Here is a 21,868-nt window from a genome sequence, read left to right on the forward strand (position 1 = left end):
ACATTAAGCCTTCAAAACTAATCCTTAAGAGATAAAGAACTTGATACACATATTAAAATTTATCTGAAACAATAAAGGTCCAGGAACAGTCAAGACAATTTTGCACAAGAGAACAATGAGATGTGGAATAGTTCAAAATATTTAGAAACATAAATAAAAAGACAATGTCTTTATTCCCTGCAACAAGCAGTGGGCTAAAGGTTATGAACTGGGTACATCTGGACAATTAACATGAAAAGGGTTCAAAAGACTCAGTAATTAAGGAAATTAAACAATGTGGAATTTTGTTTTTTTACTTCAAGTATTTTCTAGTATTTAGTTCAAGTTATTGTTAATTAATCTGACACTTAAAAGCATATAAGAAAACAATGGCTTTCAATTACTAGTACAGTAGGGCTGTGGAATAAATCAAAGAATGGTAACAAAATATTTTCTTAAGTCATGGAAAGGCTGAACTCTCACTGATGGTAAGGTGAATTACTCACCTCTGCCAATATTGATTCTACTCATAGAAAATTCTCCCTTAGCCCTTCTTTCAAAACATATTAATCACTTACTGAGAAAATTATCCATCTGAAGTTTTCTAAAGGTTGAGAGGCACAGTGCTGGTGGCTGAGAGTTCACCAGGTACAACTATTCAAGCCTTTTTGGTGAACAGTGATCATGCTGGGCTGGAATGCTTTCTGTTTTTACTGAAAAATCATGCTTGTTCTCTTGGGGGACCTTTATTTAGGACTCACAGAAGGTAGAATTCAGATAGGCAAGGAAAGGCTACTGATAGAGTTTCTAGTTCTAGTCAATAATTAAAAACCAAAGTACACTAAAGAATTAGAAGGTGTTATTGTACTCAGTTTATTTGAAAAAGATACACATGGTGAAACTGGGCATTCATCTTTATCATGCAATCCAAATCTACCAGTACCAAGAAATACTGTTCAGAGAGAAGTCATTAGTGAGGATGGCCAACCCAATTAGGGGAGCAAAAACAAAAAGACGAAGGTCGGTTTCAAGACTATGAATTTCACTGTAAATGTTGAGGTTTATAGATTGTCTTATCAAAATAAACTAAAGCAGAGGTTGTATAACAGACAACTGGGCTGAGCCCACTTATAAAAGGAACAAGAAACATTGCAGTGATGCAGGAACTATCATAGCCAATAGCAACCAAAGAATAAGCATTACAAAGATGTGAGACTATTTGGTCAATATACAAAAAGTAGCAAGAAAAAGTATTTTTAAAGTGTACCTTCCCTGAAAACTTCATTATTAAGTTTAATACAGTTACATAAAGAGAAGATAATAACTTTAAAAAGTTTACAAAAACCTATCTTACCTTGTAACAAGTCCTAGATATCATTTCTAATAGTTTGTGGGTTACATGAGTATAATCATTGATATTGACAATATTTCAATGTAACCTATACCATATTGTTATTTGAATGTTTTTCAGTGCAAGAATTGGGAACTTTTTGGTAACCAAAAACTGGAAGTATCATGGCATAACAAGAAATGTTGAGGTTTTAAACATGTTCTCCTTTAAGTAAACTTCTAATTATTACACATTTTATTATACCAGACTCACAGGATTTCTTGTTACAAGAATGTCATAAAAGGAACACATCATTAATATATCAGCAATATGAAATGAATCGTGTTCATGACAGAGATTTTCAATCAAAGCAGTTTGATACCTATCACAGTAGGTGATAAACTATTTTACAAATTAATTTACATTTGTATACAGTAATAAAATTTAAAAAATATATCTACCTATAAAAATTTAAATTGTATTTCTTGCATAGCTCTTTGGGTAACCAAAATTATATGTATTTTTAAAAGCCATATGCTTTTTAAAAAAACTAGAACTAATTAAAGTACATTTTTAAAGTGACATGGGCCAATTTATATTAAAAAAGAGGAAATAAAGTAGAAAAGTTTCAATTAGATGGAAATGAGATTCATAATAGGGCAGGATGCAGCAAGGTGCTAGCCTTGCTTACAGCACAGTTCTAAAACAAACACCACTTTAACCAAAGAAAAGTGTGGGGGCGGGGTGGGGATTAAGAGTTGTACTAATGGGTATATTGGCCATTATAACTAAAAATACAGATCATAAGAATCATGAAATTTTAGCCAGCTAGCACTACCTTTACTGGGTTAGCATAAACCATAAGATGCAACTTCAAAAGGATGTTTAAAGGATTAGGCAAAGGTAAAATGGGTTCCTATATATAGAGTAAAGGAGCTACTTGTGATAATGCATAGCACCAAAGGATATCAGGTTGACTAAGTTGTGCATTGAGTCTGGTATAAGGAATGCAAGTTGTCTACACTTTCTTAAAGAAATGGGAAAATCCATTATTTAAAAAAATTTTGTAAGTTGTAAAATGCTATGCTAAAGACTCCTTATCAGTGATCTTTTAATATTCTTACTTTCCTTTAGTTAAAATGAGTGACATTTGGACAGTACCCCCCAGCAAATGAATATTTTGGGCCTACAAGAAAGTGACATATATATTCCCCATTTTTACGGGCTTTTGCCACCTGTTATGGTAAATCAGCCAGAAGGTAGATGGAACAAATTCAACTTACTCAAAAGGAAAACTTTTGTCCCCAATTATAGTAAAATGCTTAGTGATCAGGAGGTTGAAATATACCTAAGTAAATGATAGCCATGGTCTTTGGGTGCCATTTGTAGATCTAATTTTTTCATGCATTTTTTTCTGGTCTCACTGAATCACAGTGAGGGTCACATGCTAGCAAAGAAAAACGTTTTATAAGCCTAAGTGAAAACTATCCTGTCTTCTCATTCTAAGGATAGTGCTTACAATCTGAAGGGCTCTTGAGTTGTGGATCTACACTATGCTTTATCTAACAGGCATCACACAATCTAGACTGTTCAAACTTTTTTAAAAAAACTACAGTTGGCAATCGGAGCTCACACCTGATATTGTGACCTAGTACATACAGTATGTAGAAGATTTAACCGAAATGGTATTTCAGGAAACAGCAATCTCCCAAGACACTGATAACATTAGGAAAGAAGCAACATATATATGCCCTCCCTTTAAAAGGGAAGCCATTGGAGAAGTATACACTGTAATTCAGGGAAGAAGATTCTGCATTCTGTGTGAGAAAAAACATAATACTACTGTAAATTGTAAAGTATTATGCTAAATACTTCCTTTTTAGTGATCTATTAATGTTCTTATTCTTTTTTTGTTCAGATGAACATAATCTTATAAAACAACTGATAAACTACAGACAGAGGAAGTGACGTGTAGATGAAGAGATTTTTCTAGGTTCTCATTAGAAGGAGAACAGGAGAGATAGGCACATTGGCTTTACAATGTATACTAGTTACAAATCCATTCCTCCTGTTTGCCAGAGGATACCAGAAGAATTTCTATGCTTACTATTTTACCCTTTTTCTTCACCATAGAATACCTACAGAATTAAGGGGTCTATACCTTTTCTGAATGCTAAAACTGGAGCAATGAGTTTTTGGACTAATGGCATTAAACAGTATTCCAGTAAAGCAACATTCCAAATGGAGACAATCTAAATCAAGCTTTCAGACTACCTCTACTTTTTAATTTGGATATATGCAAAACTGGAGGAGCTCAGCAACAGTGAATATAAGTACATTACTTTGAACAAAGATCACCATGGGGACACACACCACCATGTGCTTTAAAATTTGTCATCTTCTTTCTATTCAATTTATATTTGGCAAAGGAAAAAGCATTTTGGGTGAAACTACTAATAATAAACAATGAGTTTTTGTAATCAGAGAAATCAATAGTATTTAGTAGGATCTGGTCAGCAAGAAATACAATTACTATCTTGCAAGCTGTTTATTTCAGCTTTTACAACAATGCAAGGGTTTGAAAAGCCTGAGGAGAATTTCACAACCATTGACTATATAGAGTCTTCAGTTTCAAAAACAGTTGATAATAATTTGATGGCACAAACAACATGCATCAAATACTCTATATTATTCAATAACAATTTAATTAAGATACTACACTATTCTGTTCATAATTCACAATCACATATTTATCCTCCTTCACTTGAAATAGTCCATGAATATTAAGGTGCAAAGATCTTGGACAAAAACCAAGAAAAAAACATCCCTCAGCCTCTGCCCCGCGGCCCTTTTTTAACTAAAGAAGTAATTTTTACTTGAATAATTAGAGAAAGCAAACAAGAAATTCTTAATCTATGGGCAAAAGATAATAGGGCACATTGTATCCAAGATTTGGAAATTTTATTGTTATCAGTGAATAGAAAATAGGTATATTTAAGGCTTTAGGAATTTTCCTTTGAGATCTGTCTCTTAAAAACATTACCTGGGTAAATCAAGTAGCTATCAATGAGTTGATTTAAGTTTCCTAAGGCTCTAAAGTCTGGGAGAGACTTTCCTTTTCTGGGTATGATATTAATTTCTTCAAGCCTTTCTTAAAGCGAGGCTTGAAGGGATATTATTTAATCTACGTTCAATCTCAAGAGACCGTTTTTCATGATCATGCTATGCAGTTTAAATATAATTTAAACCTATGCTTTAAAAAAGAAGGGAAATAATGCCAAAATATTAATTTGTAAAAAGAAATGACTTTATGATTCTGAAGAAATCACCACCACAGTTCTCTTGATTCCACTAAAGCAATATCTGATTTGATAATATATCCATCACTCCATGAGTTTGAGGTAAATGTGATTGAAATTTAAAATGTAAACTAAAGGCTTCACCCCATGTGAAGACCAGCTATAGGCAACTTCTCTACCACAACAGAGAATAACCTGGAGCAAATATTTCTTGATTCATGGTAGAAAATTGAATGGTTCTCTGAAGAGATGAATTTTAATCACATAGATGTTTTACCTGATTTTTAAAAATCATCTAGAATACAGTATACTCAAAATCACTCCTATAACACGCTTCCCCATCAGGTGTTAGGAAGTAACAGTATGGATGCTGTGGTAATGGATTGCTGTGTCTTCAGGCAGGGTTATCCCTCAGAGGCTTGGAGAAGGTTCTCTTGCTTCTTCTAGCTTTGTGAGGATCCACTGTTGTGGAGGAAAAAACATTTACTTATTTCAATGAACTTACAATGACACAAAGTGTTAATAGATGGAAACCTAGAAGTCAGCTTTCCAGTTTAGTTAGGCATACATTGATAGCTGATACACAACATTCATACTGCAGAAGTTATCACTCAAATAGCTCATATGATTCAGGGACAATGTTACTGCGTTTAACAGTAGGAATAATGTTTTCCCAAGGTCTCTGCACTTGAGAGTTCATCCTCACAATAAGAAAAGTAAAATCAACCATCCTGAGGGATAAGGGTAATTTGGCAGTTACACTGAATACATGACATTCTAAAAATTATTTATGTAAAATTCCTTCCAACCTGCGTCAGTTCTTTACTGAATAGGATAATTACATACAATTCTACTGTGGGTAGTAGCATAATAATATCCTCAAGCAGTTTTGATGTTCTCTTAATGTATTTTCTATTCTGAAAGGATTTGAAATCATAAAAATGATGTGTAATACAAACCTTTCTACCTATATTTTTCATTATTATTGGGTCAGGACAGGTGAAAGTCAGTTAATATGGGGTCACCTCGTTATAAAAAGGTTTAGGAGATGGCATCTGAGTAAGATCCTCTGGCCTGTGGTCTACCCACATATACACCAAATTGAACAGCTAGTCACATGCCAATCACAAGTAGTTAAGAAATCAGTTAAGAAACTATAGTGCCCATTTTTTAGTATAACAAGATAAAAAACGGTGTTGAAGAAAGTAAAAGGTATATGTTCCCACATACTTCCCATAACTCCATACAGTACAGATTTGGAGGGACACCTCCCACTTTGGGGAGGGAGAGAGAATTAAATCCAGGCCTTAGATGTGAAACTTAGGACAAGGGCCACCATAATGAAAAATCACAACCCCTACAATGCCAAATCAATGCTCCTGCAATGAGTGGCTGGAACTGTAAGTCAGATGAATTACTGCAATCTCACCCTCCTCCAACCTTGAGTAACAGAGCATGGAACGAGACTCTACCTGCTGGAGAGTGGTACACAAGTTAGCACAGGGCTTTGCTTTAAAGCCCAGTGTTAGGCCTGCCATGGTGAGCACTAGCACATGGTAGAAATTAAAGGACCATACATAGGCCAGAACTCATAGGTGGAACCACTGGACCAGCCCCCAAATCAAGAGATGTTTGTGCCAGCAGGACAGACTCAAGTTTTGGCCTACATCATTTCCAATCTTACAGGGGCCTAAGGGCATACCTCCCTCTTCCTGAGACTCTGCAAGCCCCTAAAGCTCTAAGACTCAGGCATTACTAACATCAGCCTTGGTGGCTAAGGGACTGCATTCCCCAATAATACCACAATCTCAGGCAGCATAATGTGGTGCAACATCCCCTTTGCTGAGGTAGGACAGAGTAGTAAGCACAAGACTCTCCTTTGGAATTTGGTTAAAACCTAACATCAGCTAGTTGTTATGGTCCCCAACACCCCATCTGTAAATGGAGCCTCTGGAACAGTTCAGTGTCTGGAGAAGTCACATAACCTACTCTATCAGGCTGTTTTTCCAGCTAGCATCACCTATCACTGGTTACAGTGGTCTTGGGCTACAATTCCACCTCAGCAATAGGCATCCTGTAGCAGCAGTGTGGACCCTGGTCCTACCCCAGTGTTGGTGCTGGTCTAGGGCTATGGGCTCAGGGGTATAACACTGTTTGGCAGCACTGGTGGCCTGCTCAATCCACAAATACTCAGCCCAGAGGCAGGCTGAGTCCTGCAGTACCTGACCAAAGGCTGTTAACTATGGACGAGGCATCCAGCCCTACACTAGGCAGTGGTTTGTAGGGATGGACAGTTCTTCGTAGATATCTTCTGGTTCCTTCTGAAAAACACACCAACAGTGTATTTGGGACAAACCTGGGCTTGGATTGCCCTCTTGTACTGAAATGGTGGCAATTGGCAATAGGAGACTCCTAGCAAATCTGGTGCCATCTAGTACTGAAATAGTGGAAGGCTAAGATAAGCAGCAGGTTTAGAATTTCTGGAAAATAGACACAAAGGCAGACTAAGGAAAACTGGGATAAATATCTAATTCTTCAATGTCTTGATGACATCACATGCCAAGCATAAAGAGCTGTCAGGAAATCATGACCTCACCGAATTAGGTGAGAAAATATGAAGAAACACTTCAGTTCTCTAACAGAGAAATTCAACCAGGAGATGAAAGCTATTAAAAATCAAATTCTTAAGCTGAAAAGTACACTAATTTTAAAATGAAAAATGTGATAGAAGACATCAATTGTAGGACAGCTCACACAGAAATTAGTGAGCGTGAAGAGAAACTATCTGAAAGTATACAGTTGGAGAAGAAAAAAGAAAAAAAGGAAAAGGAACAAAAATACTTATGGAAATTTTGAGATTGTATTAAAAAATATTCATGTTACTTGGGATCAAGAAGGACTGGACAATGCCAAAGAAGTAGAAACATGTTAAAAAAAACCCAGAAAACTTCCCAAACCTAGAGAAAGAAATATACAGGCACAGGAAGGTCAAAAATCACCAAATTTAATTAAACCAAATCTATACCAAGATATTTTATAATCAGGCTGTCAAAAAACAAAAAAAAGAAGATTCTCAAGTCTGCAAGAAAAAGAAACAGCACAAAAGGTGTACCAATTTGCCGAACAACAGACTTCAAAGCAGAAACTTTACTAGCAGGAGAGTGATATGAGATTATCAAAGTACTGAAAGACAAAAATTGAATCAAGGATACTATGTGCAGCAGAGCTATCCTTTACAAATGCAGAGAGTAATACAATCCCAGACAAACAAAAGCTGAGAATCTATCTCTATCAGGTCTATTCTATAGGAAATGTTGAAGAACATTCTTCAAACTGAGAGAGATATTAATAAGAATATGGGACTGCATAAGCATGCAAACAAATTCAGAATGCTTTAATATTGCAATCATGTATCATTCATATGTTTAGTATGAAGGCTAAAAACAAAACAATTAAAATAATAACTATATTAATCTATTAAGAGGCAACATAGAAAGATATAAAATGGATATACAAAATTCAAAATGCAAGGAACCATGGAGGACACTTGTAGAATTTTCTTATTAGTATATTTTCTCTTGTCCTTTCTGTTCTTATCTTTACAATCATAAGTTGCTATCATTTCAAAATAGCTTTTTCAAAACCAAAAGATAGTTTTGTAAGCCTCATGGTAACCACAAGACAAAAATCTATAATGGACAAACCAAAATAATAAGGAATCAAAACATGACTCGAGTAAATCACTTAACCATAAAGGAAGACTGCAAGAAAGGAAAAAAGAAGGGAATTATAACAAAACTAGAAAAAAAGTTTTCATAGTAAGACCTTTCCAATAATTTATTTGAATGATGAATGAATTAAATTCTCCAATTAAAAGACACAGAGTGAGTGAGTGGATTGAACAAAATAAGGCCCAACAAATATGTTGCTAATAAGCAACTCACTTCATCTCTAAGGACACACACACTGAAAAAGAAAGGCTAGAATAAGATATTCCATACAAATTGAATCTAAAAGAAAGCAGGAATAGCCACACTTGTATTAGACAAAATATACCTTCAATCAAAGAGACAAGGAAGGTTATTATATAATTATAAAGGAAGAGGAGGAAATAACAATTCTAAACACAGCACCAAGATATATAAAGCAAATATTAACAGATCTAAAGGGAGAGAAAGACTCCTATACAATAACAATTAGAGACTTTAGCACCTCACTCTCAGCAATAGATATACCATCAATACAGAATAATCAACAAAGAAACAGCAGAGCTAAATTGCACCCTAGACCAAATAAACCTAACTGACATCTACATAACATTCCATCCAACAGCTGCTGAATACACATTTTTTCTCATTAGCACACAGAACATTCTCCAGGAGAGATCATACACTAGACCAAAAAACACATCACAACAAATTCAAAAAGAAAACCCTGAAATCTTATTGAGTATCTTTTCTAACCGCAATGCAAAGAAATTAGTAACAAGAAAAACTCTGGCAACTATACAAACACATGGAAATTAAACTATTTACTCCTGAACAATCAATGGATTAAGGAAGAAATCACCTACAGGATATAGCAAAAGCAGTACTAAGAAGGAAGGGTATAGCAGTCAATGCCCACATCACAAAGAAGAGGTAAACAACCTATCATTGCATCTCAAGGAAGTAGGTAAAACAAGAGCAAATCAAACCCCAAATAAATGAAAGGAAGTAAAGACCAGAGTAGAAATAAATGAATGAAATAGATACTAATAAAAATACAAAGGGCTAGTTCTCTGACAAAGATAAACAAAATACACAAGCCTTTAACTATAAGAAGAGAAGGCTCAAAGTAGGGGAGGCATAACAAATTCAGACACCACAGAAATGGACACATTCATAGTCACAAACAACTTACCAAGACTGAACCATGAAGAAATAGAAATCCCAAGTGACTATTAACAAGTAACCAGAATGTAATCAGTAATAAAAAGGCTTCTATCAACGAAAAGCCCAGAACCAGATGAATTCTACCAAACATTCAAAAAGGTAATAACAATTTTCCTTAACTATTAAGTCCCAAGTTTGTAAATTTGTGAATATTTCAACAAATTTAATAAAGGTGCATTAAAATCAGTTGGAAATCATAATTTAAAGCTTACATATCATATTTATGTATTTTTTTCAAATGCTCTAATTATTTACCTATTACTTTTCCTCCAGAGAATAGACCTCTAAAAACAATTATTTCAAAGTTACCGTAACTCAATTTGACTTTTTTTTTTGTAGGTGTTCCACATCTGGAACAATGGGACAAAATGGGTTAAATTATTTCAGGAAGAGGAAGGAACACACAAACACACTCCATGAAACCACCATTACTCAAATAATAAAACCACATGAGGAACACAATAACTAACATACACACACACACAAATCAAGGAGGAAATCCTTGATGTGCATAGATGCAAAAATGAAGAAAACATTATCAAAATTAAATGAATAGCACATTAAAAGATAATTGCCATGAACAGTGGGATTCAACCCAGGATGTAATGATGGTACAATACATGCAAATCAATAAACATGGTATACTGTGTCAACAGAATGAAGGATAAAAAATAATAGTAAGGGAATAATAATAATAATAATAATCCTAGTAAGGGAATTTGATAAAATGCAAAATTCCTTCATGATAAAAATGCAGAATGAATTAGGCATAGAAGTTACTTATCTCAACATAATAAGGGCCATTTATAATAAGCCAGCAGTTTATATTATACTGAATGGGGAAAAGCTGACAGCTAAGATAGGGAACAAAACAAAGATGCCTACTTTTAGCAACTTTTATGAAGCATAGTTCTGGAAGTCCCAGTCTGAACAATAGGGCAAGAGAAATAAATAAAGGGAAACTAAATTGAAAAGGTACCCCATTCACCTCAGATGTAGATTAATGTCCAAGATATAAGGAACTCAAAAAACTCAACATCAATAAAAAAGCCCAATTAATAAATGGGCTAAGACTGAATAGACAGAAGAAGTACAATCAATCAACAAATATATGAAAAAGTGTTCAACATCTCTAGCAATTACAGAAATGCAAATCAAAACTACTCTAAGATTTCATCTCACTCTATTTAGAATGCCAATCGTCAAGAATACAAGCAATAATAAGTGTTGGCAAGGATATGTGAAAAGGTGCACTCCTACATTGATGGTGGGACTGCAAATTGGTGCAACCATTATGGAAAACAGTATGGGGAGATTCCTCATAAAACTTGGAATGGAATCACCATTTGACCCAGGTATCCTAGTACTTGGTTTATACCCAAAGAACTTAAAATAGTATTCTACAGTGATGCAGCCACATCAATGTTTATAGCACCTCAGTTCACAATAGCCAGATTATAGAACCAACCTAGATGCCCTTCAACAGATGAATGGATAAAGAAAAAGTAATATATATACACAATGGAACATTACTCAGTCTTAAAGAAGAAATTATGGCATTTATGGGTGAATGGATGGGGCTGGAGAATATCATGTTAAGTGAAATAAGCCAATCCCAAAAAACCAAAGGCTGAATGTTTTCTCTGACATGTGGATGCTAATTCAAAATAAGAGAGGTGCTAGGGGATACAAGTACTTTGGACTAGGAGTGAAGAAGGAGAGAGGATATCAGGGTAGGAATATTATGCTAAATGAAATGAGCCAAACCCACAGAACCAACGGCCAAATGTTTTCTCTGATATGTGGATGCTAATTCACAATAAGGGGTGGGTGTGGATGGGTGGAGAACAGTGGTATTTTGGACTAAATAGAGGGGAGTGAAGGGAGGATGGGGGGCATGGAGGTAGGTATGATAGTAGAATGAACTAGACATTATTTTTCTACATGCTAATATGACTACACAACCAGTGTAATTCCACATCATGTACAAATAAAGAATGAGAAGTTATACTCCATTTATGTATGATGTGTCAAAATGCATTCTACTGTCATGTATAACAAATTAGAACAAATTTAAAAAAAAGAAAGAAAAAAAGTGTTGAAAAGAAAGACTGTTGGACATAGGTAATATTGAACATCAAATCTCATCAACTATTTTGAGCACTTTAGCAGAGATGTTTCCTTCAATTGTTAAGATTTCTTTTTAATTTTTTTTTCTGAGAGAGAGAGAGAGAGAGAGAGAGAGAGAGAGAGAGAGAGAGAGAGAATATGGAAGAGAGACACTGACTTCTTGCATGGTGACGGAGTCAGGGACATAAATACATACACATATTTATTTTTCTATCTTTTTTTGCATTTTTAAAATGTAGCTATTTTTTCTGTGCCTTGTCTTTTTGAGGGTTTGGTTTTTTTGGATTTTGTTTTGTTTTGGTTTAGTATTATTTTCATTTGTTCTGTTTCATTTCTCTTGTTCCTCTTTCTCTCTTCTCTTGCTAATGACCAAATTATATAGTTCTCAACCTCTCTTCAAATACTTTGTTTCTTCTATTTTGCCCTCCTTCTATATAAACATCATCTGCTACACCTCTTCTGTATTCTCTCTGTTCACTTTTTTAAATTGTAAACTCTTTTATAACTCCCTAACATATCTTTCCCCCTAATTAACTGTACTTTTTCCATCTTTCAAAACTTAACTGGGTTATATAATTCCTGCATTCATTACTAATACATTCATTACTGCTGTGTATGATATACTTTACACCTGCTGTTTGCTTTAAGACACATATAGTTCATGGATATTGTTTTTACTATTGCTAAACCCACCATTACTGTTTCTTGATGGTAATTAATGTTGAAGATGTGGTAGTAGGATCTGGGTATTTACTTTAATGCTGTGTACTATATGGTTACTACTATTGATTATTTTGACCCATTCTGTGAGGTTCTGGGAACTCACAAGAAAACTGAAAGTTCACAGGTTAGAGAGACTGCTGCTGAACTAAACCCAACAAAAAGAGAGTGCACCTTGCTCCACATATAAACTAATGACACTCAATCTTCAGCTATACTTAATACAAAGAATAGAAGAGACCAAAACCAAAACTAATGAAAAGACTATGTAATTCCCACCCCATTCAAGTTGGGATGATCATAAACATACCAGACAACAAAGCAGACACCTGCTGTTGAATGCCTGATCTAGTTCACAGATTTTTTTTTTTTTTGGTTTTATTTTCGTTTTACTGGTACTATTGCTTAAAGGCCAACCCCATTACTCCTATTAGGTGATAAATAGCATCATGGACATCAAAGCAGATACCAGGCATTTAACATAAAGCTATAAGTTTGTTGCTGACATTAGTGCCACTCCTTGCTGCCCCCTGTCTCTAAGAGGGGCTGGAGAGAGATAAGGACATTTCAAGATCACAGTGATCCCACACAGAGAGATACATCTCAATTGGGCAATAGTGAATCTCACTTCATACACCATCTACTCCATAGGAGCCCTGATGTTTTCCAACTCAAAGAAGTGAGGAGACAAAAGCCTCAAAGCAACGACAAGGATTCAGGAGGAACAGGCAGAGAGGGACCTCTGGTCCCACCATTTGGCATGTACTCATACATCAAAAACAAAAGAAGTCCTAGAATAAATAAGATAGTTATACACAAAAGGGCAAAAACTGATGTGCAAGTGCAAGTCCAAGATCTCTAAAAACGTGAGGAAACAGGAAAATAACACCCCCTTCCACCCAAATCCACAATCCCCCAACAAAGGATCCCACAGACAGTGAGGTTGGATGAAAGCCCAGAGAGAGATTATACAAAACTGATTATTAAAATGTTCCATGCACTGAAAGAACAGCTAAGAAGGAATTAAGAGAACAGTTACAGGAGATGAACACCATTTTAATAAAGAAATAGAAATAGTGAAAACAAAACAGGTACAGTTCCTAGAAATGAAAGACATAATCAAATGAAAAACTCACTTGAAGGCAACACTAACAGACTGGAATTTGTAGAGAACAGAACCTTAGCTCTTGAAGACAGAACTTCAGTCCTTGAAGACAGGGATTATGATCTTGAATACATAGAATTCAATAGAAAGAGAGAAAAAAAATCACAGAACATAACCAGAATATTCAAGAACATTAAAACACCAAACTTGAGGATCACTGGGATAGAAGAGAACATGGAGATAGAGACTAAAGGTATAAGAACATTTTCAATGAGATAGTTACATAAAACTTTTCCCATATTAGAAATTAGATAGACATCCCATACAGGAGGCTTATAGGCAATTCAAGTGTGAAGCTGGCCATGGCATATCATAATCAAAATGCCTAACATAGAATATATGGAAAGAATATTAAAAGCTGCAAGAGAGAACCATCAGGTCATATTTAGAGGCAAACCAATAAGGCTCACTTCTGATTTCTCAGTTCAGACTCTAAAATCAAGGAAGGTATGGAATGAGATATTCTAAGCCCTAAAAGAAAACAACTGCTAGCTGAAGTTACTATATCCAGCAAAGCTCAGTTTCAAATTTGAGAGGGAAATAAAAAGTTTTTTCATGACAAGAAAAAACTAAAAGAATTCATGAGCACCAGGCCAATACTACAAAGACACAGATAAACTGCATACATAAGAACTAAGGAAAAATTTCCAAAGCTCTCAAACAGAGAAAGTTCAACAGAAGAATAAACCACTAAGTGAGAATCAAGACAGGATAAAATAGAGCAAAAAACAAAATAGTGGGAGGGGGTGTGGGGGCAGGAAAGATGGTAGAATGAGATGGACATCATTACCCTAGGTATACATCTGACTGCACATGTGGTTTGACTGCTACATTGTGTACAACCAGAGAAATTAAAAGTTGTGCTACAATTGTGTACAATGAATCAAAATGCATTCTGCTGTGACATATACCTAATTAAAATAAATAAATTAATTAAAAATCGCAGGAAACCCCAAACATATATCCATACTGATGCTGAACGTTAACGGTGGTTTCAACTCCCCAACTAGAAGACACAGACTAGAAAAGCGCATCAAAAAACAACATCCAACTATATGCTGTTACCAAGGGACTCTTCTTATAGCAAAGACATCCACAGGCTACAGGTAAAAAAAAAAAAAAAAAAAAAAAAAAGAAAAAAAGAAAACAAATTCCATGCTTACAGACCATGAAAACAAGCAGGAGTAGCTATTCTGATGTCTGACAAAGCAGATTTCAAGCAAGTATCAATCAAAGGAGGCCAAAAAAAAAAAAAGGCTAATACATCCTACTAAAAGGAATAATTCAACAATGAGGTTTAACAATGATAAACATTTATGCCTCAAATTTCAGTGCACCCAATTACATGGTAAAAATACTGCATGACATTAAATCTCCATAGACACCAACACAATAATGCAGGGTGATTTCATTACACCCTTATCATCAATAGGCAGGTTATCAAAACATAATCAATAAAGGTCTCTCCAACCTAACTAACACTATAAATCAAATGACATCTACAGAATATGCCACCTCAAAACAGAAGAATTTACTTGTTCTCAGGTGTGCATGACACTTTTTCCAAAACAGATCATATACCAGGTCATCAAGTAAATATTAGCAAATACAAAAAGAAATCTATATAATCCTATGTACCCTATCATCTAATGTAGTGAACCCAGAAATCAACAGCAAGGAAAATAATAAAAACCACATAAACATGTGAAAATTGAATAATAATCTTGTATATGAAGAATGGATCAAAGACGAAATGAGACTAGAAATCAAGAAATTCTTAGAAAAAAATAAGAACAGAGATAAAACATATCAAAATCAATATGAAAGAAGTTTGAAGATAAAAACTTATAGCATGGAGTGCCTACATTAAAAAATTAGAGAGAAACCCAAATACATAAGCTTATACTTCTCCGTCTCAAGCCCTTAGGAAAAGAAGAACAAACTAATTCCCAAACCAGTAGAGGATAAGAAATAATTAAAATCGGAGCCAAAAATCAATGCAATTGAGAATAAGAATACAATACACAGGAGCAATGCAACAAAGAGTTGGATAAATAAGATTGATAAATAAGATTGATAAATCCTTAGCCAAAGTAAACAAAGTAAAGAGGCAAGAAGATCCAAATCAACAAGTTCAAAGATGAAACAGAAGATATCACCACAAACCCTTCTGAAATCCAGAGGTTTATGTATTGATTATATATGCAAAAATCTTTAATAAAATAGAATGGAAGAAAATCTTGTATAGGTACTACTCTGATAGGTGATCAATATCCATAATATACAAAGATCTCAAAAAACTTACACACACAGAACTTCAAAACAAAACAAACAACAACAACAACAACAAAACCCTCAAATAACCCAATCAACAAATGGGGATAAGAACTAAAGAGAAACTTCTTAAAAGAAGAAACAAACTCCATTCAAAAACACATTAAAAAGATAATACACCATGATCAAGTGGGTTTCATTCCTGGGATGCAAGATTGGTTTGACAAATCAATAAATGTAATTCACAACTTAAAGAGGCTTAAGGATAAGAAACACATGATCATCTCAACAGATGCAGAGAAGGCCTTTGATTAATCCTAGCATCTATTCATGTCAAAAATGCTGGAGAAGCTAGAGATCAGAGGACCTACCTCAACATTGTAAAGGGCATTTTTGACAAACCCAAAGCCAACATCAGACTGAATATAGAGAAACTAAAAAAATTTCTTCTAAGATCAGGAATAAAACAAAGCTGTTCATTCTTACCACTCCTAGTACTTGAAACATTAGCCAGGGAGAAAAGGCAAAAAAAGGAAATCAAAGGGATATAAATAGGAAAAGAGGTCAAACTATCTCTGTTTGCTGACAATATGATCCTGTATCTAGAAGACCCAGAAAATGACACCAGAAGACTTCTAGAGGTTATACTAATTTAGCAAAGTAGCAGGATATAAGGTCAACACCCATAAGTCATTAGGTTTCTTATACTCCAACAGTGATTCAGCAAAATCAACGTTTCCTGAAGAAATCAGGAAAATTATTCCATTCACAATAACCTGAAAAAAATAAAATACTTGGAAATTAATCTAAGGTAAAAGAGTTCTACATTGAAAATTACAGAACACTGGAGAAAGAAATTGAAGAAGACTTGAAAAGATGAAAATACATCTATATTCTTGGGTAGGCAGAATTAATATTATCAAAATGTCCATACTACCAAAAGCAATATACAGATTCAATGCAATCCCCATCAAAATACCAATGACATTCTTCACAGGATTAAGAAAAACAATTCTTAAATTCATTTGGAAGAATAAGAAACCCAGAATAACCAAAGCCATTCTAAGCAAGAAAAAAGAAAGCAAGAGGCATCACAATACCTGTTCTGAAATTATACTATGGAGCTCTATTAACAAAAACAGCATGGAGTGATGTGATTATAAACATGAAGATGAAAGGAACAGAAGACACAGATAAATCCTAAATTCCTACAGCCATCTGATATTTGATAAAGGTACAAAAACATATTTTGGAGAAAAGGCAAGCCTTTTAAACAAGTGATGCTGGAAAAACAGGACAGCTACATGTAGAAAAATGAAACTAGATCTTTATCTCTCACCATAAATAAAACTCAAATTGAAATGGATCAAAGATTTAGGAATTAGGACTTTACGACTTCTAGAAGAAAACACAGGGTTAATACTCCATCATATAGGTGTTGGCAACCATCTCGTTAACAAACCCCCAACATGCAAGAAATAAAACTGAGAATCAATAAGTGGGATGCCATCAAACTACAAAGCTTCTTCATAGCAAAGGAGATAATTAAGAGCATGAAAAGAGGGCTTACAGAATCAACAAAAATCCTGGCTAGCTACTCCTATGACAGGTGATTAATATCCAGAATATACTAAAAAATATTTCAAAAAACTTAATACCAAAATATCAAATAACCCAATCAATAAATGGGCAAAATAAGTAAGGAGAAACTTCTCAATGGTCAAATATATTTAAAAAATGTCCAACATCTCTAGCAATCAGGGAAATGCAAATCAAATCTACACTAAGACCTCATCTCACTTCAGTCAGAATGGCAACGATGGAGAATATGAACAGTAATAAATGCTGACAAGGTTGTGGGGGAAAAAGATACACTTGTACATCATTGATGGGATTGCAGATTAGTATAGTCATTCTGGAAAACAATATGAAGGTTCCTCCCAAAACTCCTTGATATTTCTCCAAAAGATCTAAAATCAGCATACTATAACAATATTGCTATGTCATTGTTTTTAGCAGCACAATTCAGAATAGTTAAATTATGGAATCAACCCAGATGCCAGTTCATAGTTGAATAGATAAAGAAATTGTGTTATATATATAATGGAGTTCTACTCACGACATAAAAAGAATGACATTATGGCATTTGCCAGTAAATGAATGGAAATGGAGAATATGCTAAGTGAAATAAGAGAAACTCAAATACTCAAAAGTCGAATGTTTTTTTTCCCATATGTGGAAGCTATAATAAAATAAAGGAAAGGGGCAGGAAAGGATAGGATAACATAAAGAACAATTCAAAAATAAATTAATGGACGAAGAAAAAGAAGTCTAGTAGATGAAAGGAAGGTGAATGGAAGAGGAGCGGGAGGATGGGAAAGTAAAATGTGGGAGGTTGAAGCAGGGAGATCATGAACTAAAAACAATTTCCATGCCTGTATGAGTTTGTTGGTACGAACCCAACTACTACATATAACTATAAAGCTTTAATTAAAAAAAAGAAGCCTGTCCACACCAACCAGTCCACAGGGATTCAAGATCTCAACTACCATGGGAGGTCAAGCCCAGTGACCCAGATCCATCCACACCAGCCTCTGCAGGGCCCAGGTGCACAGCAGGCCAGGTCCATCCCTTTCTAGATGGGGCAGACACTCGCCAGAGCCTAGCTTCTGGTGCAGGACCACCCCTTCTGACTAGTACATAGAGAGCCGAGATCCAGCCCAGATAGCTCACAACAGCCCACAAGGGATCAAGAATTTCAGTAGCCCGATTCACCCCTCCCCCCATGGGGCAGACACTGCCAGAGCCTAGCCTTTGTTGAAGGACTGCCCCTTCCTACCAGAAGACTACAGTGGGAGGTCAAACTCAGCGGCCCAGATCCACCCACTCCAAATTATGCAGGTCCAGACTCCAAGATACAGTAGCATCCATTGAGGGACATCAGCAGGGTCTGGAAGTTCAATATCAAGGTGAGGTACAGACAGTCTGCACTGGTATTATAAGAATATAGGGAAGAAACTGTAATATCTCAGATCCACACTGCAAGAAAGGAAGACACATAAACAACATGAAAAAAAAAAAAAGGGAGGAAAGTTCCCCAAACAAACCAGGACACTATAATAATAGAATCTATGGAGAGTGAAAATTGATGAAATAGATAAAGATGTGAATTATCTGTAAATTAAAGAATGACCTAAATGAGCAAATATAAGCAAAAATTGATCACTCCAACAATGAGATAGCAAAAGATTACTTCAAGAGAAAGATAGAGACCCTAAAAAAACCCCCCCAAATCCCAAAAAACAATAGTCAGAAATCCTTGAAATGATGCAATAAATCAAATTAAAAACTCAATAGAAAGCATAACCAACAAACTAGATCACTTGGAAGAAAAACGTCAGATAATGAAGACAAAATATACAATCTGGAAAATAAAGTTAATCACACAGTGAAGAAAGTTAGAAACCATAAACAAAACATCCAAGAATTATGGGACAGCATCAAAAGACCAAATATATGAGTTATTGAAATAGAGGAAGGCACAGAGTTTCAAACCAAAGGAGTGCACAATTTCTTCAATTTGATAACATCAGAAAATTTTCCCAGGATGAAGAACGAATTGGAAAACCAAATACAAGAAGCTTACAGGATACCAAATGTATAAAATTACAACAGATCTACACCAAGGCACATTATAATGAAAATGCCTAGCATACAGAATAAGGATAGAATCTTAAAAGCTGCAAGAGAGAGGAATCAGATAACATATAGGGGAAGATCAATTTGTATCTCAACAGATTTTTCAACCTAGACCCTCAAAGCTAGGAGATCCTGGAACAACATATACCAAGCTCTGAAAGAAAATGGTTGCAACCTAGAATCTTATATCCAGCAAAACTAAGCTTTAGATATGACGATGAAATAAAAACCTTCCACGATAAACAAAAGTTAAAAGAATTTAAAATGAGAAAGCTTGCACTACAGAACATCCTCAGCAAAATATCCCAAGAAGAGGAAATTAAAAACAATGATGAAAATTAGCAGAGGGAAGGATTACACTAAAGGAAAATCAAATTAGAGGAGAAACCAAGTTATGTTAAATACCAAAAATAAACAAAAATGGCTGGGAATGCAAATCATGTCTCAGTAATAACCCTGAATGTTAATGGCCTAAACTCACCTAAACTCACCAATCAAAAGACATAGACTAGCAGATTGGATTTAAAAAAAAAAAAAAACACCCAATATGCTGCATCCAGGAGACTCATCTCATAGGAAAAGGCATCCACAGACTGAAGGTAAAGGGTTGGAAAAAATCATACCACTCACATGGACTGTGGAAGCAAGGAGGGGATTCCACCCTCATATCAAACTCATATCAAATAAAGTCAAACTAAAGTCAATCAAAAAGGATAAGGATAGTACATACTGCTCAAGGAAACCATACACCAACAGGACTTAACAATTTTAAATATGTATGCCCCAAACAATGGAGCAGCTACGTTCATCAAACAAACTCTTCTCAAATTCAAGAGTCAAATAGACCACAATACGATAATTTTGGGTGACTTTAACACACCTCTTTCATCACTAGATAGATCTTCCAAACAAAAGCTGAACAAAGAAACTATAGAACTCAATAATATAATCAATAACTTAGACTTAACTGACATATATAGAATATTCTAACCTTCAACAAGAGAATATACTTTCTTCTCAGCAGCACATAGATCCTTCTCTAAAATAGATCATATACTCTGCCACAAAGCAACTCTTAGCAAATATAAAAAAGTAGAGATACTACCCTGCATCCTGTCAGATCATAATGGAATGAAATTAGAAATCAATGATAAAATAATAAAATCCACTCCAACACCTGGAGACTGAATAATATGTTACTGAATGAACAATGGGTTACAGAAGACATCAAGGAGGAGATTAAAAGGTTTTTAGAGGTGAATGAGAAAACAGATACAACATATCGAAATCTCTGGGACACTATGTAAGCAGTTCTAAGAGGAAAGTTCATTGCATGGAGCTCATTCCTTAAAAGAAGAAAAAGTCAACAAATAAATGACTTAACACTACATCTCAAAGCCCTAGAAATAGAAGAAAAAAATCAACACCAAAAGCAGCAGAAGACAGGAAATAATTAAAATCATAGCTGAAATCAATGAAATTGAAACAAAAAACAATTAAAGAAATTGACAAAAAATAAAAAGTTGGTTCTTTGAAAAAAATACATAAAATCAACAGACCATTAGCCATGATAAAAAGAGAAGGAGAGTGAAAGCTCAAATCACTAACATACATGATGAAAAAGGAAATATCACAACAGACACTACAGAAATACAGAAGATAATTAGAAATTATTTTGAAAACATGTACTCCAATAAAATAGAAAAATCAAAGGCTTTGACAAATTTCTAGAGTCATATAATTTGTCTAAATTGAATCAGGATGATATACATAATTTAAACAGATCAATTTCAAGTGACAAAATAGCAGATGCCATCAAAAAGTCTACAATCCAAGAAAAGTCCAGGACTGGATGGATACACAGCCGAGTTCTAAAAGGTTTTAAAAGACCTTTAAAGAAGAACTAATACCAATACTCTCCAATTTATTACAGGAAATTGAAAAAGAGGGAGCACTTCCAAACTCATTCTTTGAGGCCAGTATCACTCTGATTCCCAAACCAGGCAAAGACACATAAAAAAGAAAAAGAAAACTTCAGACCAATATCTCTAATGAACATAGATGCAAAAATTCTCAATAAAGTTCTGGCAAATCGAATACAAAAACATATAAAAAAGACATGATCAAGTGGGATTCATCCCAGAGATGCAAGGTTGGTTCAACATATGTAAATCAATAAGTATAATTCATCACATCAATAGACTTAAAGAAGCATCCCTTTATGTTCAAAACAATAGAAAAACTTGGGATAACAGGAACATATCTCAACATCATAAAGGCTATCTATGCTAAGCCCCAGGCCAACATCATTCTAAACGGAGATAAATTGAAGGCATTC

At 34.8% G+C, this 21,868-nt stretch overlaps 1 protein-coding gene across 1 annotated transcript in view; it reads right to left on the reverse strand.

Annotated features, from left to right (window-relative positions):
* Positions 1 to 828: 828 nt before the first annotated feature.
* Positions 829 to 21,868, reverse strand: part of Vps13a (vacuolar protein sorting 13 homolog A) — a 256,331-nt gene continuing 235,291 nt past the window's right edge. The window contains exon 72 of the mRNA XM_005324116.5: positions 829 to 5,070. Within this exon, the coding sequence (XP_005324173.2) occupies positions 5,020 to 5,070 (51 nt within the window). The 3' untranslated portion in view covers positions 829 to 5,019. The remainder of the gene's footprint in view (positions 5,071 to 21,868) is intronic.

Source organism: Ictidomys tridecemlineatus, chromosome 4 (assembly GCF_052094955.1).
Source record: "Ictidomys tridecemlineatus isolate mIctTri1 chromosome 4, mIctTri1.hap1, whole genome shotgun sequence".
Taxonomy (NCBI): Eukaryota; Metazoa; Chordata; class Mammalia; order Rodentia; family Sciuridae; genus Ictidomys; species Ictidomys tridecemlineatus.